Source organism: Lytechinus pictus, chromosome 2 (genome assembly GCF_037042905.1).
Source record: "Lytechinus pictus isolate F3 Inbred chromosome 2, Lp3.0, whole genome shotgun sequence".
Classification (NCBI taxonomy): domain Eukaryota; kingdom Metazoa; phylum Echinodermata; class Echinoidea; order Temnopleuroida; family Toxopneustidae; genus Lytechinus; species Lytechinus pictus.
Genome location: NC_087246.1, coordinates 16,524,590 through 16,547,837, shown reverse-complemented (window position 1 = coordinate 16,547,837; position 23,248 = coordinate 16,524,590). Strand labels below are relative to the sequence as shown.

Sequence of the window (23,248 nt, the reverse complement as noted above, 5' to 3'; positions counted from 1 at the left end):
TTCGTCAATCAATATTTCATCTACCACCCATTTCGTCCAGCAGTCGTCATTTTGTCGAATATCCATTTCGTCTACCACCCATTTAGTCTGATTCCATTTAGGCTAATGCCAACTCTTCCATCAATCAGTTCGTCCAACATTTATTTGGTCCAATAGCCATGTCGGCTAATATCAGTTGGTCCAATATTCAAATTGTCTACTTATCAATTCGTTTAATTGCCATTTCGTCTAATTATCTTTTTGTCCACCAACCATTAGGTCCGATACTAGTAATCAGTTCGTCTAACAACCAATTTCTTCCAATTCCCAAATCATCCAATAGCCATTTAGTCTAATAGCTAATTGGTCCAATAGCCATTTTGTCAAACACAAATACGTTGCATTATCCGAGCAGAGGCGGCAAAATTACTTAAATATATATACCTTGAAATTATTGAAAATAAAAAATGAATTAAAAAATCATGATAACTACTATCAGGAATGGAATGAACACATGCCCCCACCCCCTTCAGCTGGCAAAAAAAAAACGGGGGAGGGGGAGGAGAAAAAGAGGAAGAAAGAGAAATGTAGTGGGGAAAGAAGAAATCATTGTATTTTATTTTAATGTTATATTATTTAACATTTGTATTATATATTGCATTATATTATACACAAGATATATTTTTCATAACTGTATGAAACACAATTTGCTTAGGGCCTATGTGTTCGTCACTCCTGGTGCTCGCATTGTCTGTTTAATGAGATAGATCATCCTGTTCAATGGCACTAAATGGTATTGAAACATCCCGTTTTCAAGTCAATATACACCAAATATATTTCCTTGCACTTCGAGCTTTTACTATTTTATGTAGTGACATATGCTTCTGTTTCATGACTACTTAATGTGATAGCCTCCGAAAACATTTCCAGTCGTGCTTAGGTCTGCATTCGCGGATTGGTGAGATATGTCTGCTCTTCATGAAAACCTAAAAACAGTCCTTAAAATGTCCCCTTTTTTCTGGTCTGAATATCAAAAATTTTCAGCTCGCGCTTCGTGCTTGAATTATTTGATTAAGGAGATACATATCCTTTTACTAACACAATCCTTAAAAGCTCTATTGTCAGTATATGAGCCCACTAAGTAACTCAAAATTCTGGTCGGATATAACAATTAAAATGATAATCATCGATCATTCATCATCATATAACAATAATAATAAAAATGAATAAATAATAGTAATAATAATAAGAAGAATGGTAATTAATATTTATAATAGATTTAGATTTAGATTTATTCATTTTCCGTTCACAAAGCACAACAAAATCAAAGTAACAATACATAGTCAAATAGTCACACACAAAAAGAAAAAAAAAGAGGAGAAAAAAGTAGGTGAGGGGAGAAAAGGAAAGAGGTAAAATAAGAGGAAGTCATGTGAATAAAACCAAAAATACAAAAACAAAATAACAAAAACAGGTGTGTATTAATCAGAAATCCTGAGCGCTACAGGAGGCGAGTCAGCAATACACAGGCACCGTACACATAGAGGGCTGCTATAGTAGAAGACTATTTATGGTTGTAGATGAAATGAATGTTGGACGAAATGATTGGCCAAGATGGCATTTGAACCTATTGGTGATTAGACCAAATGATTTTTAGACAAAATGGGTTTAGACTAAGTGATGGTAGACCAACTGCATTAGGCCAAATGGACAATAGACAAAATGAAAGTAGACTAAGTGGTCATTAGACTATTTATTTATTTATTGTGGAGCGTTGTGGCCCAGTGGATTTGTCTTCGGACTTTGAAACAGAGGGTCGTGGGTTCGAATCCCAGCCATGGCGTAATTTCCTTCGGCAAGAAATTTATCCACTTTGTGCTGCACTCGACCCAGGTGAGGTGAATGGGTACCCGGTGGGATTTATTCCTTGAATGCTTTAGCGCCTGTATGGCCGCTCAGCTACAGCCGGGGTAATAATAATATACCAAGTATATTTCAGCGCCTTGAGCACATAATCAATGTGGATTTGGCGCTTTAGAAATACTCTATATTATTATTATTATTATTATTATTATTTGCCTTTAGACCAGTTGGCTATTAGACCAAATGGTAATAGACCTAATGAGATTGGACAAAGTGGCTATTGGACCAAATGGCAAAAAAATGCAATTAGACCAAATGAGAATAGACAAAATGGTTATTAGACCAACTGGCTATTGGACAAAATGGTAATTGGACGATGTGGATAGTGGACCAACTGATGGCTGACGAAATGACATTAGACCATATGGTGAGTGGACAAAATGGCAGTAGACAAAACGGCAGAACTGAAACCATTTTTATTTAGTTTGCCAATATTCTCAGCTTTTCTGTACCATTGTTTAGTACCCATTGAAATATCCTTATAGAATGCGAAGGAATTAATATAACTGAAACGAAAGGCCAGTCAGTGGGATTTTTGTTGAGGCGATTCTTTTTAGTCAAATCAATTGAACATGTATCTTCTTTAAATTCTATTTTTCTAATACCTTTGTTTGCCTTATCATTGTTGTATGGTGTTATCACTCTATTCTATACTCTGCATTGCTTTTTATTGGAATATTGAATTGAAAATAAATTGAAATTTGCACATCATGCAAAACCCCATGCAACCATGCAGATAAATGAACATAACACTTAGCTTTCGTGAACTTGTGCAAGTTTTAATTAGAAAAAAACATATATACATGTATTAACACATGTTGTATTCATTTTTGAGAGGGGGCAATAAAGAAAAATCCACAACACAACAAAAATGTTCAGAATCCACATAGCCCTAATCTAGTCTGCAGGCACAGACCCTAATTGAAGCTTTGATCAACAATTGAGTCTCCACAGAAGACTCGCATATATAAAACTTGCTGTTTCAGTAAATATGTAGGCTGCACATTCAGACCTTTAACTCAAGTGAGGGGTTTGCACAGGAGACTAGCCAAAATCAGGAGTAAAAGGGGTTCACTAGATTTGACTTTAATTGGAGGATACAAACACATAAATGTGGAACTAAGGGGAAGTCCACCCAAACAAGTCAATTTGAATAAAAAGAAAAACAAAATCTTGCTGAACTCATACTGAAAATTTCATCAAATTCAAAATCAGAATAAAATAAGTATAGTATGACATTTTACAAATTTTGAGTAATTTCACAAGACAGTAATTTGCATATACCGGTCATTATGCAAATGAGGGAACCTTTTACATCATCCAATCACTATTTCTTTTGTAATTTATGATATGAATATAAAAAAAGTATTTTAATTTTCTCCTCATTACAAAGTGACACAAATTTTAAGTCCTCTCAAAACTTTTGAAACTGCCATCTGGCTTAATCTTTCATGGTTCAATCAAGAGGATGCTTATTATCAATCTGGAAAACTTAAAGTGTTGCTTAATTCATATAATAAAAAAGTTATTAAGCATTTGTGAGTTAACAACATCAACTGTCTCAATTGCATATCACTGAGTTATGCATAGAACTGTTTTGACAAAAATAAGCAAAAGTTCAAAATGTCAGAACTTCCTTATTTTACATCTTATTTTAATAAAATTTTCAGCACAGGCTTGCTTGATTTGTCTCTTTTGATTCAAATCAACCTTTGTCTGAGATGGACTTGACCTTTAAATAAATCTCCCATGGCTAGCCCTACCCATGTGAAAAAACCCCCTGACATTGCCTGTTTATCTATACTGACAGAAAGTAAAAAAAAGTATGGTACTAATGACTACTATCCATTTCATTTGGAAGTCTCAGGGTGGTAGGGGATAGTAGAATAATATTTTGTTCACATCCATTTAATCACCCATAAAAAATAGTTATTTTGATTGGTCAAATTTACATCATACCCTTTTCACATGTGCTTATTTCACCATCTAAACAAGAGATATCCTCATGAAATATTGAAATATAGAATTTACTATTGAAATTCTTCACAATATCAGCACCAAACATGGAGTTCAGCACATTTGACAAACTCGGAGATATCCCCTTGCCTTGATTTCTTTTTAATTTTAAAGATAGAATATCTTGTAACATACTTTGTTGTGAACAAAACTTGTTTGCCCCTGTTCTAATTTGACATACTTAACATAAAGAATACAGCACATCTCAACCAGCAGGGTCAAAAATGAAGAACAGTATTTGAGAAATACTACATAATCTGTACACAATTTTTTACATAAGGTTTGTAATACATGTACATAATACATATATATTAATGAAATAAAGAAGAAAACAATGTAGATCTAATTCAGCTTTGATTAGAAAAGAAACAAGTAATGGAAGGATATCCTCTTCAAAATAGTTACAACCTAAAATAAAATGACCAATGTTGACCGTGTACAAAATTCCTTGTTTACAATATCAAAACGAGCCATAATGCCAGAAAAATATTTTATGAAAGAAGTTGTCCGACATTTACCATATTCTCAGCCAATCAGAATCAAAATCAAAGAAAGTTGTCAGATCTGACAAGTCTGATGACTCCCTTAGCTTTTGTGGATGAAGTGCAGAATTTAATTAATGTTAATACTTAATAATTAGTTCCCAAGTTTTTTTTATTTGATTATCCTCAACCATACTAGAGTAATACAGATGAGTAACTGTCTTACACAGATGCCAAAAGATAAATTACATATGAAAATATTACAATATTTGATTTATCTGGAGTTATAGCATTTCCAATCATGTAGCACAAGACTTCGGACACATGCAAAAGAATATGTGTGCCAAATTTCACGACAATTGGTTTAAAACTGAGGAAGTAGTTCGAACTGCCAGATTTTTACCTAATTTCTACCATAATATACCGTTACCATGGCAATAAAATTTCCAACACTTGCGAAAACTGTGTCTTGCACATCTTTACTCCAAGACCAATGTGTGTTCCAAATTTCATGAGAAAAAATATGAAAGAAAAGTGTTGAAAAGTGGAGGCTGGGTCAAATAACAAATGAAATATACCTATCATTTCATTGAGGAAAAAATCTACCGTATGTCATTTTAATAAAGGCCATCTTACCCATCCCCTCCAACCAAAGTACCCTGGAACTGCCCCTAAATCAAGATGCTATTTCAAAATTGAATTCATTATCCAATTCTTCAAACAAAACATAGAAAGCTAATCGACTGGAAAATCAACCAATTGGTCCTAAATGTATCAATATTCTTTCTCATCATAATCTGAATTACTTTGAGGATTTACAATTTTTTTCCTGCTCCTAGAAGCAATGATCATCATCAACATTACCAACTCCTCAGCATTTTCATTCTTGTTGTATTCATGAATTAGTCTTTTTTTACTCGATACAATATCAGTCTTCGCTAGACATTTCTTCATCACCGCCACCTTCTTCATCGTCAACATCATCATCATCACTACCATCATTACTACCATCATCACTCACATCATCACCATCATCACTAACATCGTCACTATCATCATCACCGTCATCATCACTAGCATCATCATCATCACTGTCACCCTCCCCATCATCATCATCATCATCATCATCATCCATGTCATCGTCATCGTCATCATCTTCACCCTCCTCATTACTTGATACATCTTCTTCATCACTACTATCATCATCACTCTTTTCCACAATAATTAGCTTTCTCTTTTTTGCACCTTCTCTTTGGTGTTTCTTCTTTCCGCTAGAACTAGATCTTGATTTGTCAATATTCTTTGATTGTTTCACTCCTGTAAGCCCCTCATCATACTCCTTACTCAATGCCATCAGACGTTTCTTCATGCCCATCATTTCAATTCTAGTATAGTCTTGATCAAAAGACTTGCCTACCAAGGAAGGAATACAACGTCCTCGGGTTTCTTTGAACAATTCATCATCACTGAACTTCTTCTGGAACTCTGCTACATCGGATTTGAAGATTGCATATCGGTTTGTGACAGGATGTCTGGTGTTGTTTTCATCTCCTCCAGGTCTGTCCATCTTCTGTTTCTTCGACCTGGAATCCTCTTCTCCCTGCCCTGCATCATCATCATCTTCTTCTTCAACTCTATTACTCTTCTTGAATAACAATTTGATCTCTTTGCTTTGATGGATAAATCCTGTTTAAGAAAAAAAAGGATCCTCTGATGTTAAAGATAAAGAGCTATTAAAGGCTAAAAATAAAACTATGTCGATATGCTTTGCTTGATCTTTGGAAAAAATAAATTCTTGAGACAAGGTATGCATGCAAGCTTTGGTAAACGAAAGGGAGATTTGATCTATCGATGATTTCAGAGCAAAGTTTTTGCAGAGGACCTTTTTACTAATTCAAATAACATACTCCATAAATATTATGAAAAAAAAATGATGAATCTAACAAAACTCATTTTCATTTTGATCGTAAAAAATATCACAAAACGAACAATAATCATTATCAATTTTCCCACAACACAAGTTTCCCGTTCAAGCAACAAAAAGATGGAATCCCAACTGCAAATATAAATCCACCAATGCCAGACTAAGAATATATTATAACACCAATCTTAAATAATGACCTCTGTGACCTTTGAACTTTCACTTTTAACCCCAAATCTAATCAGATCATCCTCATTCATTTACGCATACATGAGCTCAGTCTGACATAATTCCTAAATGGTTCTTTGGTTATCATGAGAAAGAGATAGTTTTGAATATACTGTATAACAAACATTGTGACCTTTGAACTTTGACCACATGACTCCAACCTACTCAGATCCCTCCAATGAACCATATTCAAGATGATCCCTTACATGGCTCTTCAGTTATTGTGAAAATGAGACATTACAATGTATAATGTATACTGTCATATATATATACACACAAGCCTAAGCCAAGTTTGAAATTAGATACTTGAAGAATTCTTTAAATATTGGAAAAAAATGTTATATTATCTGGTAACTTTGACCTTATGATCTCAAATTCTAATAAAATCTTTGAGATTTTCCTTAGTCAACCGTACATGAGCCAAGTTAGAGGTTGAACCCAGTATGAAGCGGAATGAAAATGGGATGGACGGTTGGATGTACAACCTCAAACAATGCCAGCCAACCACTATCTATAGTGAACGGAAGTACTATACAAGTAACAATTTTCTTTTCTTTACCTATGTCCTTGATATCCAATGAAACATTCTTTCCTGCTCCACCTTCAAAGTTCATCGTCCTATTATGGATCACTTCCTGTCTGACACGTGGTTCCATACACCCGGATATACCTATCAAATTACCAAGAAAGCAACACCATCAATTGACAACATGTGAGAAATTATGTGGGAATGATACTAATATATAATCATTTATCACATCTTTTATTCCACTAGAATGACCGCAACCTTGAAAAATATTGTATTAAATTAGTGTAACAATGTCAGGCTGGAGTTTTTTGTACGAAAAACTTGCATCGAATCCAGGTCGATACAAAGAAATCAACTAACACAAGATGGGAATGTACAGGCAGTGATAACCATTACATGAATGTTTTAAGAAATAGGGACTTCTAATTTCAAAATCATCATTCAAATTCTTAACCATGGTTAAGTTTTTTTTTTTATACTGATACAATACAAATTTAATTGATCCTAAATGACCTTTGATCCTAATTATGTGACCTGCAACATGTGCAAGATGATCAGAGATATTTGCTTACTGTTATGTCTAAGTTTTGTGAAAAAGGTCCACATATTTCCAAAGTTATGATGACATTTTCAAAAACTTAACCTTGGTTAAGATTTCAATGTTGATACCACAACATGGTTGTGGTATCGAAAGCGGTGTTGGCTCAGTCGGTAACGCGTCTGCCCGTCGAACCAAAGATCGTGGGTTCGAGTCCACCCCGGGCGGATGACTGAAGCCAGTGCGTTGTGTGTAAACGTCTCTCCATGTTTCATAGATGCAGGCTATGTTACAATGGAAAACACTCCGTCCCTCGGATAGGACGTTAAATGGAGGCCCCGTGTAGAGGAGAGTCACCACCTTTGCACGTTAAGAACCCACTGCACTATTCCTGTAAGAGTAGGGGGAAACCCCGGTGTAGTGGTCCACCTGCATTCCCCCCAATCAGTTATATCGGGAGGAGAGACCTGCGGGTCATAGTGATTCAGTTCGCTTTTCGCCTCCCAGGCACAGGTGATGCCAATCAAATAATAATAATAATGGTCAAAGTTCATTGACCCTAAGCAAACTTTGACTTTGACCAAGTGACCTGAAAGTCATGCAACATGCTCGGTGATACTTGATTAGCCTTATGTACAACTTTCATGGAATATGTCCATATACTTTCTTAGTTGATTGAGACATTTCAAAAATTTAACATCGGTTTAGATTTCATGTTGATGGCACAGCCGTCATCACCGTCAAAACAAAAGCAACCATAATAGTCTAACACTGCTATGCATGCAAGACATATAAAAACAACGGTCACCTCACCTGCAAGAAGACGCTGTGCAGCCAGGAAGAAGCCATCATGTCCTTTCTTGTAGAGTTCTGGCATGTAGATTCTCCAGTAACCCATGAGAGCTTCTCCATCACCCTCTCTTTCTGCATCCCTCATACATTCATTGAAGAGACATCGCCAGGTAACCGCTTCCAGGTACCGTAGCTCCTGGTCTTCTTCAACATCATTCCTACCCTTCCGACATTGTGAAGAGCAATACCACTGCTGACCTGGACAAACAAGAATCAATAAGGACGGCGTTAAAATCTGGTGTTGGTGTTTTGAAAACACCAACATCAGCCACAACACTGTACTTGATATGAGGATGGTGTTTGGACTGACCTCAGAAAATGTGATGTACTTCCGGAAGTTTGTGGTAAGCGCTGGTGTTGTATGTCATCTGTGAACTAAGCATTACAACTGGTGTTTATGATCTACCTGTAATTTCCCCATTTACCAAAAAATTATTATTTCAAATTTGGTGATGGTTTGGTGTTGGTGATCTCAAGCTCATAGACAGGTTGTAAAAATAGCTTTTACGTTCAAGAGAAAAACCATCTGAACTATATATGTTTTGATGAGGAATAATATCTATAGTCTTTTGGATTCTTGAAGTGATTTTGGACTTAGAAATCTGAATGACAAGTTTTTACTATGATTTCTCCCCTTTTTCACTTAATCGTTCAGACTATTTCGCGTGAATTTGAGATGGTTGCCAAAGGCATGACTGCATGATCCCCTACATAGGGTCATGATCGGTATTGTTCTTCTGAACCCAGCTCAGTGTTGGAGCTCGGGTCAGCTGCCTTTTCACCCTCTCAACACCAACACTGAACGCTGAACTTGAAATTACCAAATATCTTAACATATCACTTTCCCATTGCCCTGCAAAAGCAATGTCCTAACCTTGGGCTACTGGCACAGTAGATCTCACACAACTATGGTGGAACTTTCTCCCCCGCTTGCACTTCTTGTTTGCACAGGTCCAGACCAGCTGCTCATCCGTCTTGGTCCTACATACACAGTACTCTCCACCGCACGAAGACTGGCAGGTGGGACTACAGTACCATTCATCACCCACTTGTGGATTAGAGATACACAGCTCATGGAACCACTTCCCATTCTTGCAGTTAATGTTGCTGCACGCTAGCATACGCTCCCCCTCATGATCTGATAACAAAAAGGGGATTTATATTGCTAAGTCACGATAATAATAGTATATACTTGTGGGTTTTCTTATGAAGAGTGGCAGAGTCTTTCAAAATTTGGGAGCGGCATATAGGAATGTTCTATCACCAAAGGTACGTTTTGATTTTCCAAGGAGATTTTAGCAATGTACTATCTTTTGAACAACAAAGACTGTGAGATGTTTGAGCTGATGACTTGAGTGTTAAGAGATCTTTAAAGTAGGTTGGTACCAAACCTTGAAGAGCTTTGCACATTATCAACATTATCTTAAAAACAGGATATGAGAGAGTAGGATAGAACAAAATTGAAGTACAAGGAATAGTTGACATACTCTACTTCACGTTAATATTTGAAAAGATATGTAATTATAAGAAGATTTAAAATTTGTTCATTCCTTTTAAAATAGTGACGATTACAGAACTAGAGAAAGAGAGTGCGTACTTTCTTTGCAGAAGCAGAATCTTTCGTCAGAGTCCTTGTCATATTTGATCTTGGCACTGATGATGTCAGTGATTTGATCCATAGGAATCTGATGCCAGACTCTGCGGACAACCTCTGCTGAAACCTTGGTCAAGAGAGCTTCTGGCCTTACATCGTCCATTTCATCTTCATTGCTGATCAGTACCTCGAGAGCAAAACCTACAACCATGGCACAGCACACAAACTGGATGGAAAAAGAGAATTACAAGGAGCGGGAGAGGTGATTATCATGAGAGGAGAGATGGAACAGAATATCAAGGGTAACAGTAGGAGGGAAAGAACATATACAAAGAAGAAAGCAAAAAATTTAGACAAAATTAGGAGATATGAGCTGTAGAAAGCAAGCACTTATCAATAATTAATCAGTATACTGTCTCATGTTTTCCTCCTTGCCAAACTATACAAATAAACTATATAATAACAAGGAAAATCAACAATGTCAATGTCCATTTTGATCTTCCATATTATTTATCAATACACCTAAATTGCATATTTATTCAATAAAAAAATTAAAAGCTCAATGTTAAAACATAAAATCATATATGAAATGAGTATGATGACAAATCACATAGCAGTTTGCAGCAACCATTAAATCGCAATTTTTCAAGTAGTTTTAGCCAACAGTCTCCATTTTCTCTTTATCATTTCCTATTTACTTTGTTTCTACACTAACCAATAAGAAATCATCCAGGTGATGAGAAGGTGGATTCTTATCCTTGATGCCATCGTGACCGAACATATGAATCAGATTCCGCAGGGTAGCTCTCTCATTTGGGCTTGTTGGCTCATAAAGGTCCGTCATGATGTCCTACAATAAAAAAGATTGACAATGAATCGCAAAAAATGTATATCATATACATGTACCTTCAAATTGTGAACAAGGACTGGTATGGAGAAAGGTGGTGGATGCTTCAGTTAATAGGAAATTTGACCTTTTACAAATTGGATGGATTCTGGACTACCATTCGAAATGCATGACTACACCATTGCCAGACCAAGAATACACTACACATCTTAAAATGTTCAAATAATGAATTCAAAGGCCTTGTGACCCGAATATCCACTCAGATCATCCTAACTCATATGAAGCAAGATTGAAGATGATCCCTTAAAAGCTTCTTTAATATTTGTTTTAAAAAAGAGATATTTTCATGTATTACATTTGACCTAATGACCCCCACATCTAATGAGATCATTGTTCCTCTAATATGCATATATTAAGCAAGATTGCATATGATCCTTCACACATTTCTTCAGTTAATGGCATTTCAATGTACCGTGTATGTATAACATGATCTATTTGACCTTTGACCTCATGACCCAAAAATTAAAACAGATCACCATCTCTCCCATACGCAATAGAACACCTACACGGTTCTTTAGTAATCGCAAGATAGAACAAGATACTTTCAGGTATGTGACCTTTGACTAATCAGATCAATGTCACTCTTTCATGCATACTTTGGACTAGTTTGAAGTTGATCCATCAAACATTTCTTTAATTATCATGAGAACGAAAAAGGGGGTTGAATAGACAGATGGACGACCTGCAAATATGATGCCTAGAGCTGGCAACCACCTACAAAAGGCGGAGGCATAAAAACACTACCCATATTCCCCCCCCTAGGTACAGTATATTATTATGATTTATTTATCAGCTATATATACATATGTACTTGTAAACATAATGACAGTTCATAACCAAATATATCCAAATAAACAAAGGCCAAGTCACATTCTAAAACCTATATCAAATGGGTTGGTTCTTATGATAATGGCAGTTGGCCTACCAATGTTGCTTAAACTCACCAAATCAAGCTTATTCTAAGTTACTGATGAAAGCGCAATCAATATTGTGATGGTTTGACAACATAGTCTCAATCAACACCAACCTCACATTATCCTCAGTAACATCACCGTGTATCATCATTGCCATACCATCACCATCATGTACAACAAGCATGCCATACACATCATTATCGCAGTTCACATCATGAATGCCATAATTCTAATCATTGTTGTAGTCATCATTGTCACTATGAACAAGACAATGAACATATATGACATTGGTGACTATCATCACAACCACTCTATCCTTCTCACCTCGTCAACATCATTAATAATCTAATTCATCCTCAGTGTCTTACCCTCATCATTATGCATCTCAAATGATCATCTTGAGGTACTGGTATCAATGCCCGTCGGCCATCACCTTCTACAGAGCCCTGAGCTTTACTGACATTCTTTATCATTTCTGCATGACCATACAATGGAAGGGAGTACCCCTTTGGGGTGTGTTCTTCTAGTTTCTGAAGCAGATCTGAGGCCTGGTCAGGAGTGCTGGAGTTACCATCTAAGATCCCAAGATCAACCTGTGATTTTAAAGAAGAGATTCACTATTACGAAGAAAATGATAAAGAGTAAAAGTTCAAAGGGTTCTTTGAGATATGTTCATCGACTGACAGGGTTTATTTTCAGGATACATGTAGAATGTAAATGAATAAAGAATAATGACAAGAGGTGTGGAATGAATATAACAAAACTGAACATTAAGGCTACTCATCATAAGGCATAGCACCATTTGACTGCAGCATGGAGTTGGATTCCTGCTATTGCCTATAATTCTTTTTTTCTTCTCTTAATAACCCTATATCTACAGGGAATATAGTAACAATCAAAGCTATGAGGTTTTTAGAGACAAAACTGCCTAAGTTCATGCAAAAATTTGTCTTCCGAAGTTTTAACAGAAATGCATTATGTGGTTAGACATAGGGTGACACGACATATGCTCCTGCGACATGATCATCTAAAGACCATTATTGAAAGCAAGATGCAACACATCAGAAATTCAACATAAACATATAGAGCTCCAAGAAAATGAAAACAAAGACAAATTACATACATATAAAAATACCCTAAAGACATTAAACATAACAGGGTTAGTATTTAGCAATCATGCCAGATACCATCTAAGGGTTAGCAGAATATAATTGCTTCAAAATTGTTCATCAATATTATCCAGATAAGCAAAATGCTAAGCTGTTGAAAAGTATAGTCTTATTCCTGATACATGTATTTGTTACTCTTATATCCTTTGCATTGCACATGAATGCACTACATACCTGTGAATAAAGGTCCCATTTTCTTTTGAAATAGAATGTGTCGACTTGTAATGGCAGTTCCCCCCCCCCCCCCCATCATGATACATGAATCACTTACAAAGTCACTTTTATCTGCACACAGTGAGGAATATTCGTGAGGTATGTGTTCAGTCACAAGATAATCGGCAAACAAAGCGAGATTGGCTTGGAGAATCCTTTCAATTATTACCTGTATGTGTGAAAGAAAAATATTATGATTAAACCACTATGATTGATCTAATGCTATAGCCATATCATTGCAGATTGCTGCGTAATACTCAAATGTATAGTTATTCACCAGTGCCGGCCGCACAAAAACTTTGTTAGCCTAACAGAATGCTAACAGTAAGCTCAGTCAATCTTTCGGATTGTGAAGTCAAAACACTTCTTTCAATGTGTAAGTAATGCATTGTTGTAACATTAGGCATCACTGCCACATTACCGGTTGTAACAGGGCCTCTGTTAGCACATTGTTAGCACTAACAACGTTTCAGTGTGGTCAGTACAGGACTCCCAATACGGTGATGTCAAACATGCTTACAAGTAATGACAGTGCAAATGATTGCAATAGTCACTCCCTGGTTGTTTTTTTTTTTTAACTGTCAAAATGAAAGTGAAATTATCTCTTTCTAGGGCTTGCATTTTGTGCATAAGTTACCTCTCTTGAGGTAGTTCTTATTTGAAAACTTGTATAGTTGTTGCACCTTTGCCCATACACCGCTCACCGTCAAGAAAGTTGCAGCGATTGCTGTTTATGACATTTTGATCCCCAAAATAGGCAAAAGTGTGACTGCTAGCATGGACATGTTACAAGTTAATGTTCATGCCAATATTAATGATAATTAATTTTTACACAGCAAATTAACATCAGCATTGTAGATGAAAGTCAGTCATTACATTCCCACTCCTGTAAAAACTTGCATTTTATATTGTAACGCGAGACCCTATCAAAATAACCTTTTTATAATGGTATGCTGCCACCGCAAGTTTAGAGAGTTATTGAGCTCTTGGCCAAACATTAATAACACTTGACCGTAATGAAGAACTTCCAGCAATAAATTAATGATGCAAACAACTTCCAGAGAATTTACACAAAAGGTGAGATTCTAATTTTGACTTAGAGCTACTTAAACACTCGTAAAATTTCAAAACAGACCATACCGGTCCCATAAATAGATTATACTGCTGGCTCTACGTGAATATGGCGTGACTCGGTAGAAAAACATCAATTCCTCTGCACTAACACGTATGCACGCACACCAACAATTAATCCAAGGAAATTTACCAGTCTCTCCCTGGAATTCAGGTCACAGTTCACATAGTAAAAACAGCTGATTGCAGGCATCTAACTTTTCATTCAATGGCTAGAGTGGCATTCAGTTACGTGATGTAAACAAAGCTCCAGATAAAAAAAAGGAAATTTTGGAAATCTAAATATCTCTGTTTAAAGACTTTTCTTTCAGCAGAAAGGTGGTTCCTTCACAATATTTAACTCTTTGTGAAACATACCTTCACCTCCACCCCCTTTCTGGTGATTAAAATAATTCAAACAACACAACATTCCAGATTGCCAAAATTTGTGGAAGGGAAGACAATAAAACTATTCTATTCTCTTTTATGGTAGGTAGAGGCATCAAATGTTGGTGCTGTTTATAAAACATGTAGGAATGTGCAGCCCTGCCACTGATTACCATTCACTAAACACCTGTGTGGAGAGAGGCAATAGGACTTGTAATACTAACCTGCATCCTCATACGTAACTCAAAATAGTCTAATTGATTGGGCAGGTAGACGCTGACAGAGAGCTCACAAGCTTTCTTGGGGGTCTCATCTGGGAGATGTCTAAAGGGGACCCTGTTCTTGGCAGCCATTCCGTAGCAATCCAGTCTTGAGTGCCTTCCTGTTTTGGGTTTGGAGGTCCTTTTAGACTTCTCATAGGGCTTCCTGATCATAAGCGCAAAGCCAGGATCTGCATTTGAGATCAAATGAGAGTGAATGTATCATTGACAGAAGAGTTATACTCTAGCGGAAAGTTGTTCTTGGTTTTTTTTTCAGATTAAGTAAGCTTTTCCACTCTTAATATCTTAAAGAGAACAATAACCTCATCTGCACCATGAAATCATGTCGGACATTGGTGTAGTCTTCAAATTACATATCTATTTATAGCGCTAAATATTCCTACACTACATGTAGTTCACAGGCATTAGAGGGTTACCTAAGCCTCAAGGAACATTTAGTTGAGAGACAACTAGAGTTGTCATGCCAAGGGAGATATTGAGCTGCTGTTGGTGAACAATCCCTTCACAGCTCATTTTTAATTGCTATTTTTTAGTTTATTTTTATTGATTACTGGGAGGGGGTGTCAATTCATAATGGTCTACTTACGCATATCGTCCCTTGCGTGAGCTCCAGGTGAGTTCTGTTCAGCCTGTACAGGTGTCATTGAAAACAACAAAATGGTTTCATTATGGCTAGTATTGCTCAGACAGACACACAAACAGATGGACAGACAGACAGACAGAAGGGCAGTCAGACAGTTGTTGATAAGATAATGAATACATTTATTGCACAGAACAAAGTTTAGCATGCTTATTCACAAGGAGGCAGATAGTGTTCATGTTGTAGTGCTTAGAGACATTTGTTTAGAATTTAGGTGCTATATAAAGGCAGATTTCTTCTGGTAAAATGATGTTAATAATATTTTTTTTTTTTGTTCTGCGGACAGAGGATTCCAGAACTGAGTATATGTTAGGCCCAAGAATTATTTGTCCAACATTGGAAAACCGGAATAGAAGTTTCATCCTAGATTCATAGTCAACCATCCTTCTGTCTGATGCCAAATATTCATACTCATTCCACTACTTAAAGGGGAATCCAACCCAAATAAAAACTTGTTTTTATAAGGAAAAGAAAAATCAGACAAGTTGATAGGTGAAAGTTTGAACAATATTGGACAAACAACAAGAAAGTTATGAATTTTTAAAAGTTATAAATATTGGTAATCACTATACCCATGGAGACTTCAAATTGGCCGCATATGGGAAGTCATAGTGATGTAAGGCAAGGACTACTCTTCCATGTACTCCAATACATATTATGGCTAAAATGTCATTTTCCCCAAAAGTTTTATTTCAAATTATATTTTTCTTTCATGAGGACATAAAACAATATACTACCTGGGTTATATTTATATTACTGCCCCAGGGGAATGGGCAATTAGGAGAAAACCACAAATCCCTGATAATAAAGTACATGGCCTATGGGAAAGTTGTCCTTGCCCCTTGTCATAATTTACTTACTCAGTTGCCAATTTGAAATCTACATAGTATTAGTGATCTCAATTTTAAAGCAGCTATAACTTTCTTATTGCTTGTCCGATTTCTTTCAAAATTTCACCATTCTGTTTGATTTATTTTTTTCCTTCCCAACACAACATTTTATAGCCAAGGCTGGATTTCCCTTTAAAAACAAAGAAAGTGACACAGCAATCTTTATAAAAACAGAGCTGCTCAGCTGCATATCAACAAGGGTTTTCATTTCTCATTCAACCAATTTTATTTGTGCTGGAGTGAGAATGGATCATTCACACAATCAGCAAACTTTTAATAAAAATCTAATAATATGCTTGATCTATAGACATTACAGAAAAAAAAAATTATTTTGATAAATTTACATTCCGATAATTCTCAGTGGAATAATTGTTATATAAAAATGTAGTATGGCAGGTGTATCTTCCAACCCTGTATTAAGAAATAAAGTAGTATGGGGAATGAGGGAGAGATGACTCTAACTTACACATACCTCTATTGTTTTGCACCATTTATACACAGAATTCTTCTTCCTTCGTATATATCTTGAAGCATACACATATCCTCTGGTTATTCCAAGATGGTACAGAAAGTCAATGACCTGTTCAACAGGAAATTACACAATCAGCCAATAAAATCAACACTGTTGATTTGTGGAGGTCAAATACAAGTAGTATTCAAGCAATGAAAAAAAATATAACAGGACACTCCTGTCACCCTGATGCTTTCTTTTATTACAGAATTTATGTTAGATTTGGAAAAAAATACGGGTGGGTCATCACATTCACATTTGCAAACTTGGTCCCAAAAGCATTGCTCCAATCGGTGCCTGGTCCACTGATTCAACAATTAATGAAAAATCTAAACTGGTTTAGATCCAATGAGTTTCCCTATTTATATCGAATTGAAAATTTTACTTTGAATTTCAAACCTTAAATGAACAAAATCAAATAAGGGAAAGATGATTTGAGCATACATCTTTCATGCTCAACTTCATCAGCTTCTAATAATACTATATCGTCCCAGTTGGTGTCCGCCACCATGTATGTTTATAAGTATAACTTCAACCCTTGCCCTAAAGTGGTGCTCAGCTATAGCACCATGTCAGAGAGAATGGTGAAGACATATCTTCAAATACTGTAATACTGCAGCCTAATGACCACTATGGTTATGAATGATACACCAAGTGCCAACCCTGACTGACTGTGACAACACATACAATGATTTTTGAAAAGTCTGGAGATACTTGCCGCTTTGTTCCCACCAAGACGGAACAGGTTGAGGGTTAATTCACGCTGATATCTTCTGCATTCACCATGCAGGTTAAAAAATGGCAAGTTGATCATCATGCCTACCCTGGGACTAAGCAATTTGAAGTCTTCCCTGAATAATGACAAGAAAATGGATCATAGTTGTTTGAGTCTACACAGTTTGCATCAAACAAAAATATCTGCAGTCACTTGAAGCCCGTGTATGATAAAATGAATAGAAACAAACAAAACTAATACAAAGGGGAGATATATTTCATAATGTAATTGGCATCATTGTGTCATAGCTTAGGCTACTGTGAACTCTTGTGTTTTTGTCAAATGTACAGTATTACAAAGACAAAATAAAAGTGTGTAACAAAGAAATTGAAGCATTTTTAATTGACCATTACAATGTACTTCATCAGGAAGATGAAAATGGTGATGAAAACATTACACTAATTACATGAAACAAGCTGAATCAGTGATTTTTGATCATGGACATTGGACAGTTTTACTAATATTGCCTTTCTTGTACAAGAACATAAATTCCTACTGAAAACAAGTGATTGTTCTTGAAAGACATGATTATGCCTAAGGTGTACGCATCGTGGGTGGCAGTTCCCCCCCCCCCCAGAAATTTTGAAAACTGAAACATTTTTTTTACTCAAAATTTTCACAAAATTTACTAAATATATGCCCAAACTCCTGTAATTTGAATTTCACTTTATAAAGTGCAAAAGCATCACCTGAGACACCAGAGCTATTTTTAGAATTTACAAAAGAAGAAAATATCAATTTGATATATACATGTAGGCCTACAGTATTTTTTACTGGTTAAGTTGGACCAGTGAATCTGGCTATTTCTGAAAAGTAACTGGCCCGACAGCAATTTTTACTGGTCTGGGACCGTCTTGATTGGTGCCAGTGTCCCTTGCTGCCTAGCAGCACTTGGAATCAATCAAATTTTAAACCTAATACATGTACCTTGTCATCGAGTCCTGTTGGAAGTCACTTTTGGTCATAGAAGCAAGAATCACCTCATAGAAGAGCGGAGCTACCTTCTTGACACGCTTTACGACTGATTTCCATTTTACTTTACCATTCTGCTTTCTGTTGAATGAGGGACAGATGTTTTCCTTCCTGAGCATTTTCATTTCTTGCCTGATCGCTTTTTTGATTTCTTTAACCCATACTTCCTTGACAGACTTTTTACTTATCAGCTTCCTGAAGACATACTGGAATTTGGATTGCTGGATGTGCTTGACAAGAGAAGTTTTGAAGTTTTTCCTTGAAGAAGTTTTGTGATGCCCAAGTGTTGGCAAACGCTGTGATGTTACTGATCTTTCCGACCATTCAACACTCATTCTTTCAAGAGTTTGCCTTGCTCTGTCCCACTCTGTCGATAGAAGATGTAGATACAAATTACATGGGTGGTAGGCAGGCCAGCAGTCTTGCCTGAATTACATGTACCTGAGTCTTACAGAGGAGAGTGATTTATCAATTCAGTCAATCAATAAATATGGAAAGCCAGCAAACACTATTATCTAGGACTAGATCTTCTTGAAGAAAGCCCATACAATAATGTCAGGACACTAATTTTTACAAAATATTTGTGCATTGCTGTTATTCACATGTCAAACAATGCAAAACAATTATATAAAAAAGAAAACAAAACTATGAATCTATTAGGCACTAGAAAATATACAAGTTTGAATTACTGAATCAAATAATGTTAAGAAAGAAATAAATAAACAAATGAATGAATGGATAACAAACTATAATTTCAAGTGATATTTTAAGCTTCATTCATTCAGATCTTAATCTTCTTCCCGTTTCATTAAAAAAAAATCAAATTTTAAGTGTTATCTCATTTGTTTTTAATATTAAACAATGAAAAAGAGGAGCAAAGCCAAAAGATGACTTAATCAAAATTTCACTCTAAGAAATAATAAAACCATTGATTGATCAAGAATTTTTTTCATAAATTTATCAATCTTTTATAATTTTGTGAACAAAAAGAGTTGTATACAAAAATTGATTTTAATTTAAAATAAATCATAAAAATTATTTAAAAAAATATTTAAATAAATTTTATTGAGAAACACAGTAATGTTAGTTCTTACTAACAGTACTCATTAAAGGTCAAGTCCACCCCAGAAAAATGTTGATTTGAATAAGTAGAGAAAAATCAAGCTAGCATATTGCTGAAAATTTCATCAAAATCAGATGTAAAATAAGAAAGTTATGGCATTTTAAAGTTTCGCGTATTATTCACAAAACAGTGATATATGCACAACTCAGTGACATGCCAATGGAGAGTCGATGATGTCACTCACTCACTATTTCTTTTGTTTTTTATTGTTTGAATTATACAATACTTCATTTTTTACAGATTTGACTATAAGGACCAACTTGACTGAACTATATAGTATTAAACAATGCTAATTCTACATGTTCAGGAGGAATTAATCGTTGTTTCACTTGACAATGAGGAGAAAATTAGTATTTCATATTTCATATAATAAAATACAAAAGAAATAGTGAGTGGATGACGTCATCAGTCTCCTCATTTGCAGACTGACCAGGATGCATGTGCATATAAATAACTGTTTTGTGAAATTAAGCAAAACTTCAAAATGTCATAACTTTCTTATTTTACATCCGATTTTGATGAAATTTTCAGTGTTATGCTTGTTGGATTTTTCTCTTTTTATTCAGCTCAACTCTGTGTTGGGGTGGACTTGTTCTTTAATACATGAACTTAAATCTTTTTTTTTATACACACTGCCAATGCCAATGGTAGCTGTAACTTGTAAGCCTGTAGGCTGTAATTGTAAAGATATAGTCGGTACTTACGGAACTGGATTCTCCAACAAGTTCGGCAGCATCTTTTCGTATGCCATGTCCACTCACCACCTGTTTCCGTTCCTGATCTTGTGAGAACATCTCCAAGTCTTATATTTGAATCCTCAAAGTTTGAATTCAAATTTTTCCACCTTGCTTGCACTCTTTCCTTCGGATTCGGATTAGTCTTGTCTGGAACAAATCCACACGTAAAGCACGATATCGTCGACATAATCGGGCATCCACCACGGCACGCCGCCGCGCCGGTACCGGTACGGGCGGTAGATCACGCTTGGACCGTTATTGTTGGAATCTGATGCAGCCGGATCCAGACCTCGTCGGCAGATAACGTCGATTCTGAGATATAGTGATAATAGTGTTGCAACAACCTTCAGATTCAATTTTAATTAGGCATATTCATAATGAATTTGAATAACTAAGCTCGCGTACGTTAGCGAAAAAGACACAAATTACGTTTACTTTAAGTTAACCTGCTGCAGTCGAAATCAAGTCCTCGCCAGATTCCGGTAGGTATATATGAGACGCCGTGCGTTATGGGGATTATTATTTAAAGAATTTGACAATATTTTTGTCACAGCTTAATTTGAACCATTTTTAAAAGGTTATTTCGGTTTTCCCCTTTCTTTCATATATATATTTTTAAGGTTTTTTCTTTCTCCTCTATTTACCCCCTTTTGCTTTCTCTCCCTATTTTTTTTCTTTTCCTATCGTTTTCTTTTCTTTTCTTTTTCGTTTATTTTCTTTTCTTTTTTCTTTTCATTTCTTTTCGTTCTTTTCTTTTCTTGTTTTGTCTTTGCTTCTCTTTTCTGTTTTCTTTTCTCTTCTTTCCTTTTCTATTCTTTTTTCTTCTTTTCTTTTAGTTTCATTTTCTTTTGATTATTTTCTTTTCTTTTTTTCTTTTCATTTCTTGCATTTTTGCTTCTCTTTTCTTTTCTTCTCTTTTCTGTTTTCTTTTTTCTCTTTTTTTTTTCTTCTTTTCTTCACTCATTTTTAGTATAGTTTGGTGACTTTCTTCTATTACAGATGCAAAGGAAATAAACTGGATTTGGGGCTTGGATGTCCGTGGTGAAAGAAAAAAAAACATTAATCCCATATGGGATGAAAAGTGAAAATAAACCTATGTTCTATTCATGGTATAAGTAAACAATTCAAAAGATTCTACTTTGATATATGAATCTTATTATAACAACCACATTTATTTATTGATCTATTTATTTATTTTTGTTGGAGGCGATCGGAAAATTGTCAACATCTAGTTCTATTCAGGCCGAATTCCCATATGCACGTCACTACCATAGTTAACATTAATTTTACTGGACTTGATACAGTCTGGGATTTCTTTCAGCAATATGGCTCAGTTAGGAATTAATGTTTTATCATATGCACAAATTTCAGTTTGTTTATTGATAAATTATGAAAGATGAAATATTATTAAAAATATATATATTTTTTTAAGGGAACTTCCCGGTTTCCATGAAATTGCGACTTCGAACGGCCAGATACCAAAGGCAACATACTGTCTTACTTTCGTTTGTGCTTCTTTAGAAATGAACAGCGGCTTAAAAAAAATTATTTATTGCCCATTGGAACTCCGGTCATAAGAACTTCCTTGGACAGTTCACTAAATTATGAATTTTCTCGAGCAGTGGCGGATCCAGGTGGGACGTAATGAACGCAAACCGCCTCTCTATATATTTTCAGAAAATACTATATAGCGAAATCATTATGTAGGCCTGTATTGCTCCCCCCCCCCCTTTCACACACACATTATCAGAATGCCTCTCTGATCCTTGCAAGAAAGAAAAGCGTCTGAAGTAAACAAAATTATTATCAATATGTGTCAAATTATTTCAAGCAAGAAATTAAAAAAATGATTGATCCCTACTGTGATGCCCCCTAGCTCGGACCACATCCTCTGGCTCGGTCATTTTCGTTCCTTCGATCCACACTTTTCAGACAAAAGAACCTGTAATTTAGCACCATATTCCATTGATTTTCAAAAAGAAAAAGCATAGAGTATACGTGCACTGGCATCACGGGGGCAGGGGCGGATCCAGCTTTCGCCAGTACAGGGGGCGCAGGTGCGTAGCCAGGGAGGGCGGTGGGGAGGTCGCCCCCCCAAAAAAAAAAAAAAAAAAAACGCTCCCAAAAAGAAGAAAAAGAAGTGGAAAAGGAGAAAAAGAAAAAGCGAAAGGAGAAAAGGGAAGAAAGGTATAGCTTTGTTGTCTTTTCCCTTCTTTTTTTGTTAAAAGAATAAAAATCTAAACGAGGCGTTCTTCTCTCTTTATACAAAATTTTGCTTTCGCGCTCCGCGCGGAAAAAAATATCAAAATTGCCATTCCATTTTGTTTCCCACACCTTTTTTCTACGTTTTTCCCCTTCCCCGGCTGTGGGAATCGTATATTCTTGCCAGAAATTATAAAGTATACATGGGTGTAAAGAGTATGACAAGTATTTTTTTAATATTGCATTGACAGAAAAGTTTGGCTCTTCTGTTCGGAGCGGGTAAACATTACCGTCACTCCCCGAGTCCCCAAATGCTATTTCTTCCGCTTTTCAGCAAGGAATTTTTGGCAAAGTA

General features: G+C 35.8%; 1 protein-coding gene across 1 annotated transcript; it reads right to left on the bottom strand.

Moving 5' to 3' along the window:
• Positions 1 to 2,442: 2,442 nt before the first annotated feature.
• LOC129254698 (uncharacterized) lies at positions 2,443 to 21,202 on the bottom strand. The gene is made up of 14 exons (XM_054893206.2): positions 20,659 to 21,202; positions 18,787 to 19,198; positions 17,803 to 17,935; positions 17,046 to 17,153; positions 15,630 to 15,672; positions 14,987 to 15,213; positions 13,324 to 13,434; positions 12,252 to 12,476; positions 10,778 to 10,912; positions 10,066 to 10,288; positions 9,343 to 9,606; positions 8,430 to 8,666; positions 7,109 to 7,219; positions 2,443 to 6,086 (listed from the first exon to the last, which is right to left on the bottom strand). The coding sequence occupies exons 1-14, from the start codon at positions 20,876 to 20,878 to the stop codon at positions 5,329 to 5,331; spliced, it is 3,207 nt and encodes a 1,068-aa protein (XP_054749181.2). The 5' UTR covers positions 20,879 to 21,202; the 3' UTR covers positions 2,443 to 5,328.
• Positions 21,203 to 23,248: the final 2,046 nt, after the last annotated feature.